The 9860-nt window shown below is 37.9% G+C and overlaps 2 protein-coding genes across 2 annotated transcripts; one reads left to right on the top strand and one right to left on the bottom strand.

Moving 5' to 3' along the window:
* Positions 1–5202: 5202 nt before the first annotated feature.
* Positions 5203–8578, top strand: LOC142532748 (mannan endo-1,4-beta-mannosidase 6-like). Its single transcript, XM_075639177.1, has 5 exons — positions 5203–5815; positions 5951–6148; positions 6230–6352; positions 6470–6681; positions 7813–8578. The coding sequence occupies exons 1-5, from the start codon at positions 5405–5407 to the stop codon at positions 8189–8191; spliced, it is 1323 nt and encodes a 440-aa protein (XP_075495292.1). The 5' UTR covers positions 5203–5404; the 3' UTR covers positions 8192–8578.
* A 527-nt stretch (positions 8579–9105) lies between these two features.
* On the bottom strand, positions 9106–9420 carry LOC142537763 (uncharacterized). Its single transcript, XM_075643257.1, has one exon. The coding sequence runs from the start codon at positions 9418–9420 to the stop codon at positions 9106–9108; it is 315 nt and encodes a 104-aa protein (XP_075499372.1).
* Between the last annotated feature and the right edge of the window lie 440 nt (positions 9421–9860).

The following is a 9860-nucleotide window of genomic DNA, read 5'->3' as shown; positions in this document are numbered from 1 at the left end:
TTCTGGAGTTTGCGAGAAGTTCTAAAACTCACTCAGTTTCTGTAGTCTGACTTCTGCTGGGAAAAATTGTTTGAGAAAGACATCTCTGACTTGTTGCCAGGTAATTGCTCTGGCAGTTGCCGGGGTAGGTGAGACTGTTTCCCACCACTTGCTCGCCTTATCTTCTAGGAATGGTACTATCACTTCTACTTTGAGTGCCTCGGGTATCTCTAACAGTCGCAGTTGGGTTTCCACGCTTTTCAACCAATTCTGGCTACTTTTAGGGTCGGCGTCTCCCTTGAACACAGGGCAGCGATTCTTACGAAGGGATTCATAATGATACTTGATCCCATGCTATGCCGGTGGTGGTTGAGGCTGCTGATTACCGTTACCATTGGGGTTTCCCAAACCTTGGATAGTTGTTGCCACTATGGTGGCTATAGCCATCAAATCTGCTTGGCTCAGGCCCACTCTGGGAGGTGGTGGCGGTGGATTTCTGTCAGGGTTTGGATTTCCATTATTGTCGTTGCGGTTGTTGATGTTGGCGTACCGCGGGTTGCGATTGGCTCGTTGAGGTCTTCCGGCCATTTCCTACAAGTGTACGAGTTCCTAAGAGTTTGTCGCATCTCTAAAGAAGACATGAATCATAAATAATGCAGAATAAAGATTGAGATTACTGGATAATAAGAAAATACTTTATTGATACCCAATTTCAAAGTAACCATCCAACTTAAACAAGATACTGAAAACAAGACGCGTAATCAAAGGTACTGAAAGCAAGACTGAAACAAATGTCTAGTGCGAAAATAAAAGTGCAACATATGAAAAACTTTCTAAGAATAGATATCATAGACGTCTATTCTATATCTCCATTTCCCATGGCTACGTCTGGTGGGGCTTCTTCCTCTTCGGGATCCTCCTCTGGCTCCTCCGGGTCCATCAAGTCTTCAATCTGCCACTGGAGATTTTGATTCTCCAATTTCAACTCAGCAATCTCTTCAATTTGGAACATAATTTTTCCCCCAACATCACTCAACTCATTTCTCGCATGCACACAGTTTGCCTTATTCTTCTCGATGAGTTCCTTCTTCTTGACTTTCCCTTTGTCCACCTCATTGGACAGCCTTTGATTATTTTCGGACAACTGTATAATCGTAGTCCATGATTCTTCAATTTTTTTTTTATCCTTCAATCGTGTTTGACGTGCTTCAGTCAACTCCATGGTGCGTCGATCCACTTCTTCCTTAGCCCACTTGGCTTGACCCACTGCTATCTCCAAAGAGTCTCGAAGCTCGGAGTTATGACCTTTAGTGAGCTCGAACATGAGAAAGATCTCATCAATCCTATTCTCTGCTGCCATCAGCTTGGTAGTCAAGTTTTCTACTTGTTGTCTTCTCTCGTAGTTACTAGCCCTCAACCTTCTGATAGTCTTATCCTGATTTTCTAGAGCCAATTCCTTCAAACGTATAGCAGCATGAGCACGAGTGTGAGGTTGGTGATAGTCCAACTGAATCGTCTCCCTATGAGTGATTGGGGCTACGTTCTTACGAGCAGTGACACGCATACGAGCCATTTCCTGAAATAACGATAGAAAATGTTCAGATTCCAGGATAACAAGTATCGGAAAAACGGTCAAAGAATATTTTGTTTATATAAAACAAGGAATATTTTCCAAGGATTCTAAAGAATGAATTATAAGGATGTTGCTGAAAAAGTTGGAAAAAAAAAATGACTAAGCTCTTGCCAAAATTTGACTTCGTCAAATTTCCTATGGCAATCTCCCATCCGGATTATGAACATGGTGTGCTCTGATACCACTTAAATGTCACGCCCCGAGACCGGGGTTAGCCGACAATGGCGTTGTCTCACAATCACATAATTGCAAAACAACAAGCCTCGTAGTAATTCGTAATAACCAGTCTTTTTCATAACAATTAATCGTCTTTACAATGCGATAAAAATAAAATGCGGAAGTGAAATACATGATGATAAAATTAAAAGACAGAATAAATTCGACTGGTCTCAAATGGATTTGCTTCATCACCATCCCCAAAAGTAATCTTGCTCTTCATCCTCGATTTGTCCCTCGTTCTTATCTGGGTGGGAATGTAAGGGGTGAGTATTTTGGGAAATACTCAGTAAATGGGGGCCGATCGGGCATAACAAATATCGAGGATATACATACGAATAAATTATCGTAATTTCAATATTAAGCATGTTGAATCAAATACTAACAAAAATACGAATATAGCACTGAAAATCATCTCATTTTCTATGGTTTTACTGATCAGTCCCCTATATGTTACTCCTCTAAGGGGCGAGGCCAAAGGAACGGTTATTATAACCCACCGCATCGGGGCATAAACAAAGCATATCAAAGTTCGAAATTTCCTTTACCATTTCTAAATCAAATCATTACAGTGCATTTCAAATAATTCAACATGCTTTCAAATATTATGATTGATATCGAACAACGAATAATTCAGGGGATTTTATACTAAATGAAAACGAATAAATTATGTCGATCGAATTTTCAAAGTCATATTTAATTTATTTTCTACATATATCATGCTCACAAAAAAAAAAAAGAAATAAGTTTGCCAAAATATTTTATATAATAATATACATATTCAAAAATCTACCTTAAAAATAATTAAATAATGAATCGTATTTATTAAAAGAATATAAATATTAGTAGTCACTTACAATAAATATATTTGTGCAATTTTATATAAAAGCAAAAGAAACCCACTTACGAAGAAATACATATATCAAAAGCCCACTTACAGATTTTGTGAAATACTTAAAACGTGATAGGGAGTGTAGGAAATCGGGCGATACTCGAACAACTCCTAGTCTCACTCTCGGGTGGCTCCTGGATAAGCAATAAGCGAGACAAAAACTTGAAAAGTAGGCTTCCAATATTCTTGGGGTATTGATCAACTACATGCGGGTATTTGAGAAAATAAGGAACAAGGTACGGCTTACCACTCCAAGGAAGATAACCGAGAATTGATGAGTTTGTGGGGAGGATTTGGGGCTTCGAATGGCTACTGGTCCAGGGACAGCAACTTGCTGCTGCACAATTCAAAGATGACAAAGAAAGCTTCGTGAATTTGTTGCAAGAGGGCTCCTACGGAAGCTTAAAAAAAATGGACAGAGATGGGCTTACTGGAAAGCTTCGGAAGTGGTGGAATCTAGACTTCAAACCACTGCGGCAAAGCTTCGAACTTGGGGCTGAAATCTGGCTTGAGGATTGACGGGAAATGCTAATAGAACAATGAACAGCTTGTTCGAACCGCCGCGGAAATCTCGAGATTCTGGATGAAGCTTTGGTCGCTGGAAAACTTTCGAGAAAGGGCAATGAGGTGCTCGAAAATTGCAGGCTCTATATGGTGTGATCTCCTTTCTAGTTGGACACCATATAAATAGGGCTGTCACCCGGCTGAAGTGCCCATCCCATAATCCTCCTTCATTAGTTGCTGTGCTTCCTTCCAGCTGAACGTGGACTCCTTTTTGTTTAGGATACAAGTCCGAGAATCTTGCTGTAATGGTGAGTGATTTTGGCTTCCTTAAGTGCAAATGAATAGTGATTTTTGGGTTGCAAGAATTTGCTCCAGGATAGATGCCTTCCATATTGCACGGTCTTCACATCCAAGGCTTTCGTTAAACCTTGATAAGGTAAAATAACTTGCTCCTGTTAAATTTTTCACCTCGAAATTTGTACTTGCCATAGTTCCAACAACACCGTACACAAGTTCAAGAACAACACTACTTTGGGCAATATTCTTAAGAATATCTTTTCTGATGTGTAAGATCAATCAGAGCTGCAACCACATAGCATGCTTTGAAATTCAAGGGAAATTACAACGAAATCTCTGATACCAATTTCTTGAACTTTTATGCGATATATCTTGTAGAAAATTATATATGTGAGCAAATAATAAAAAATGAGACATAATAAATTCATGTGGTTTGAAAATTTGCATACGCCACGGAAAAGAAGCAACTATCTATTCTATGGAGAAAGTTTGCAAGAGAACTTTAACACATATTTTTTCCATCTCCTCTCTTCTTGTGTTTCTCACATGAGATGTTTTTCAAAGCCAATGATAAAATCTATTTATAACCAAATTTGAGATGGAACATATAACTCAAAATCTTGCATCTTTCAATTATCAATCACCATATTTATTAACGAGCTATCAATCACCGTTATTAAGTCAACTAATCAACACATTGTTTCTCTATGAAACATGCTAATAAATTATCCTCGCGTGCTAAAGTAACTTTTGTTTCTTTATCTCCAATAGAGAAGTGTTTAAGATCACATTCTTTTCTGTCATTAACGTGACAAGTTTCCTGTTTGAAACATCTGTATAATTATTGCTATTGTTCCTCGACCAAGAAATTTGCGGCGCTCGAAATTTTTAGATGTCGTCAGGGAATGAGATTTCAGGGGAAGGAGGATACTTGGGGCAAAAAGATGTGATTTGAACAGATTTAATTTTTTATATAGTTGGGATCTATAGTTCGAGGCTACGGTGCCATCTACTAGAGACCAAATTTAGGGCACCCACATTGGTTGGTTAATGGATGTTAATAACACCCATTAATTTTCGCCCACCAATGTGGGCGCAAGAATTAATAATCTTGGCTGACATGGCAGCCAAGAAATTCAACAGAATGAACGGCATTATTTCGAAATTTGCGACGGTTTTTCGTAAACCATCGCAACTTTGCGACGGTTTTTCGTAAACCGTCGCAAAGTGAAAAGCGTCTGTTTTTTTTTTAAAAAAATGTCGCTATTTTGTGTATTTTGTGTTTTTTTTGTATTTTGTGTTTTTTTTAAAGAGATTGTGTTGAATAATATTTTAAATAAAAGAGTTCAACTCTTTTTTCATTTCTTAATAATATTTTAATGAATATTGGAATTAAGTTATTTTTAAAATAATAATAATATTTATTTTTAGTAATATTTGTTGTAAAATTATAAAAATATTAGAAAGATATTGAAATATTAAAAATAAAAAAAAATGAGTAAGTGGACAGTGGGACCCATAAATAATGAAAGTTGAAATTAAATGAATGTGAGTGTGTGTTAATAATGGGGAAGTGTTAATGTAATGAATATGTGGCTCGTGGATCCCATCATTTTTGATGAGATAGGGAGTTATTAACATGGATTAATTCTGGCGGATGCGGATGCCCTTATACCAAATTAGGTCAAAATTGGACAATAAGCTGTAACAACTCAATATTTTAGCATTTGACTTCTAGCAAACGAACGGCGATGATCCTGGAAACACCCAATGGTCTAAACCTAGCACTGTCAGCGGGGCTTCAGGCCAATGAATGAGGTTTTCCAATCTCCGAAAAGGGGGATTTTTACCGAGATTGAAAGCACAAATTTTCACCACCTTCCATGAACTCTAAATGGAGAGAAAAAAGATTATACCCAGCCCTTGGCATCTTCTCCATTCTGGGCTTTTTGTATCTTAACTTCAATGATCACCTCGACTTTGCCCTCCCCGTTTTGGTATGGAACCTGCCCAAGATGGGTTTTGTGGGAGTCAACTATACCAGATTTGTGCTCCTCGAGCAGGAGACTCCAGGATCACCAGCGGCAGAAAAAAATTTGTATGTGAATGGGTGGAATTCCTATTGGTTTCTTGAGGAAAGCGCTGGCGGACAATCAAGATACAGGGTCTCTGAGATGCTCAAAAGAGGTGCTGACATGGGGTTGAGTGTCTGCAGAACTTGGGCTTTCAGTGACGGTGCTGGCCCCAATACTCTTCAGATTAAACCAGGTGTCTTCAATGAAAGGGTTTTCAAGGTTCATAATTTTGCTTTTGAAGTTTTTGTGAGCTACTTGATTTGGGATTTTTCGAAGTTCAAAGTTAGCGTGCTTGTGAATTTTGTCCAATTGCATCGACTTGTTGTGTTTCAACGTTTCTTGATTGTATTTCAGGCATTGGACTATGTAATAGTTGAAGCGAGGAGACATCGTATAAGATTGATCCTCAGTCTAGTAAATAATTTGAATAATTTTGGTGGAAAAGCACAGTACGTAAAATGGGCGGAAGAAGCTGGAACGAACGTTTCTTCGTTAAGAGATCCATTTTTCTCCGACAGAACCATAAAAGGATATTACAAGGCTTATGTTAAGGTACACGAACCTTGATTTTGAGGACATTTGTTTTGATACTTGAACCCTTTTCACCATGTAACCATTTGGTAACTCTTGCAGGCTATTGTGACTAGAAAGAATTCCTACACAGGAGTAAAATATTCCGAGGAACCATCCATATTTGCCTGGGAACTCATGAATGAGCCTCGGTGTGAATCTGTTTCATGTTCTCCTGCTCTTCAGGTAAATATAGTTGCGAAGCTCTTGTTCTAATTAGATGAACTAGAAATTTCAATGTTGTACACAAATTATTTAAAACCAAATTATACAATCGGCTGAAATGTTTAATGGCATCATCAGGATTGGATTACAGAGATGGCTGCTTTTGTGAAAAGTATAGACCAAAGACATCTTGTAACTGTTGGACTTGAAGGGTTTTATGGTTCAAATTCAAGCCAGAATTATGTAATGAATCCCGGGGATTGGGCAGCGTCTCTTGGATCAGATTTTATACAAAATTCAGCTATGAAAGATATAGACTTTGCTTCAGTTCATGCTTACCCTCACAGCTGGTTAGTAATGCCCTTTACTTTGGGAGAAATAGTTCTGCAAAATTCTTCTGTTTCTCTTTCAATTGTCAGCCGCCTTTATCTTTAAATTGAGCGTGACATAACATATTGCTTGTGAAATGGTAAAAGAAATACAGTCTTTTCACGTTGAAGGGTTGGACCTTTCGAGATATGCCTGTTGGGTAGTGGCAATGGGTCATTCTATACTACACCGGGGATCGGGAGTAGTGCATTTTGACACTCCGGGTGTAGCAAAGACAAAACCAACGGCAATTGCCCCAACTATCATGTTTGGTGATGTGGCATTTCGATTAATTTTACGACATAGAAAACTTGAGTTGCACTTCCTATTAGCTTGAATATCGGGCTTCCCGAGATATTCCTGTTGGATAGTGGCAATTGCCCCTACTATCATGTATGGTAATTAATTTACTACTAATGCATCAACGCACGTTGTACAATACTTTTTATAATTCATTTAATTTCTATTTAAATGAGGGTCAAAATGTAATCATAAAAAAAAGTGAGAGACTACCCTACAATTTTGATATATGAATTAAAAAAATAAGTAGAAAAAGGAAGAAAAAAAGACGACCATGACACCAAAAGTTAGCTCAAACTTAACAATATAGTATAGATATAGAATATCTGAGTTACACCCTTCCTGTTAGCTTGAATGTCCGACCTTTCAAGAGGTGCCTATTGGGTAGTGGCAACTGCCCCTTCTATCGTGTTTGGTAACGTGGCATTTAGACTAATTTGAGATCTACAATACCAGTTGCACACTTCCGATTACTTGAGTTTTTGTACAATTTCATCACAAGCTCTATTTACATAAGCCGCAGGTGCATTTGTTAGGAGTGAATTGGTGAGCAGCAATTACTCTTCCTAGCTTATGTGGCTAGCTACATACCACAGTGATTGAAACATGATGATTTGGTGGTTCACATTTACTATCGAACTTTTTGTTTGAAGCAATTTACTATCTAACCCTATGTTTTGATATAATGGCAAAACCTTGATCTATATTTTGTGCTCGTACCAAATTGATAGTCGACTTCTGGATAAATTTGAGGACTTAGTTGCTATTTCTTCTCCTTGTTAATTAATGCCCGTTATGTTGGTATGTTCCAGGATCCCGGAGGCAAACTTAGAAGCAGAAGTAAAATACCTTTCAAAGTGGGCTGACGCTCATATAATTGATGGCCAAAAGGTGCTGAAGAAGCCTGTTCTTTTCACAGAAGTGGGAGGATTACATGACAGAGATGTTATTCTGAAGACAGTTTACGACAAAATCTACGAGTCTGCAAAGAGAAGGGAAGCTGGTTCAGGAGTTCTAGTATGGCAGTTGTTGACCGAAGGAGTTGAAGAGTACAGTGACGAATTCTCATTCATAGCCTGGAAATATCCATCCACTTGTAAATTAATCTTGGAGCAATCTTGCAGGCTGAAAAATATTCCGGAGGGATCAACAAACGGGACAATCCATCATAAAGATCCTTGTTTTAGCTAGATGTGTGTTTTCAAGTCATGGATTTTGCACCAGTTTTGTTTCGTCGGACTCAGGAGCCACAGGCGGTGAAATTTACGACAACAATTCGAGGGGTCGGAGTCCTTTATTTGTTGGGGCAATAGAAGGAAGTGTGTACTAAACCAAGAACAGATTTACAGGTCGAAGGTCATTCAGTCATTTCATTTCAGTTCAAGAAGACGGTAAAGGTGGTTGGTTGAATTAGAGTTGGAAGCAGGCCAAACCTCTCCATGAAACTTGGTTCTTTTCCAAACAAGTGAGTTTTTTGTTTCATTCTTTATTAGATTTGACCGTGCTGCATTGTGTATTCTTGAAACTAATGATAGCAATTACAGTAACAATTGAGTTTGGTCATTTTACTCTTCAAAATGATCTAATTTTTATGTAAAATATCTCTAGAAGATAATTGTAGACTAATTATCGAAACATAATTCTACAAAGTAAAAGTTACATTCATGAATGTTCATGTTAAAGTTCGCGGCCTACGGGTAAAATGAAAGTAATAAATTTGAAAAAAAAAACTATGCACGGCTAAAATTATTGTAAGAAATAAAAGATAAAATAGTGAAGTGTTTGCTATCTATAACAAAAGAAAAAAATCGAACTTTAATCATTTAAGTTTTACCAAAGACAATTTTTTTCCCAGGTAAAATTTAGTGAAACGAAAAGTTTAGTGGGAAAATTACGACATTTTGGTTGCAAATTTTCAAAGTTCATTGTTGTATTAAAATTGAAACCAACGAATTAGAAACCCCACAATTTCACAGTTAGATTAGATGACAAAACTAAAATTCCAGAATTCATGCATGTACACAAACCAGACACTCAGAGATGTACATAATCTTCACGGCCAAAAGTCTTGGAGAGAGACAGAAATTTACAACAAGATGACATTTTTAAGCCGAAACAGAGCAGCTACATTTACGCTGTAACAAACACTTCTTGCAGTCATCCAGCCGTGGATACCCACTATCGCAATCACATTTCTTGATGCACTTGGAACGCGACACGCCTCCCCACAGGCACCGGGCCATGCACTGCGTCATAGGAACGCATCGGGGGTAGCCGTACTTCATCTGGTTCGCGATACATTTCTTGCAAGCGCCGCCATTAGAGGAACATGAACCAAGACAAGGAGAAGCCATTCCCCACACTATCAGCATTGTTGCAAGCAGAATCGTCGTTTTTGACACCTTGCTTTTCTCTCCCATTTCCGCAAATTGGAGGTGTCTCACTCTATGTTTGCTCTCTCGTGTATGAACATGAAACAATGTTTTTTGTCTTCACATTACGCTGCAGGCTTTTTGGAGTAGACTGTTTTTAGTGGACATTCAATGACTTCTCCAGGTTTGAAATTCGAGCAGATTCTTGGATCGCTCAACATTAATGTTTCCTTGGATCTTTGTGAAATTAGTTCGTTTGATCACAGAAGGGAGTTTTATTATGTGGAATTTATATTTTTCTAATTATATATCGGTTGGTGTTGTTGCATCTATTGTCCTTGTCCAGTGGTATTTATCACTAAATTGAGGGTTTTTTATAAATAATTTAAATTTTAAAATTAATTTCAAAAATAGTTTAAAAAAAATTCAAATATACCGCAATCCGTGCTTCGTAAGAACGGATCTTGCTCCACATGAGCATTATCCGT

Source organism: Primulina tabacum, chromosome 2, assembly GCF_025594145.1.
Source record: "Primulina tabacum isolate GXHZ01 chromosome 2, ASM2559414v2, whole genome shotgun sequence".
NCBI lineage: Eukaryota > Viridiplantae > Streptophyta > Magnoliopsida > Lamiales > Gesneriaceae > Primulina > Primulina tabacum.
Note: the sequence above shows the minus strand (reverse complement) of the source record. Positions and strands in the feature narration are given on the sequence as shown.

Coding starts and splice junctions, on each gene's coding strand:
- LOC142532748 (XM_075639177.1), top strand. CDS start 5,405: ATGAACTCTAAATGGAGAGAAAAAAGATTATACCCAGCCCTTGGCATC. Junction 5,816..5,950: donor TCAATGAAAGGGTTTTCAAG/GTTCATAATTTT, acceptor ATTGTATTTCAG/GCATTGGACTATGTAATAGT. Junction 6,682..7,812: donor CATGCTTACCCTCACAGCTG/GTTAGTAATGCC, acceptor GGTATGTTCCAG/GATCCCGGAGGCAAACTTAG.
- LOC142537763 (XM_075643257.1), bottom strand. CDS start 9,420: ATGGGAGAGAAAAGCAAGGTGTCAAAAACGACGATTCTGCTTGCAACA.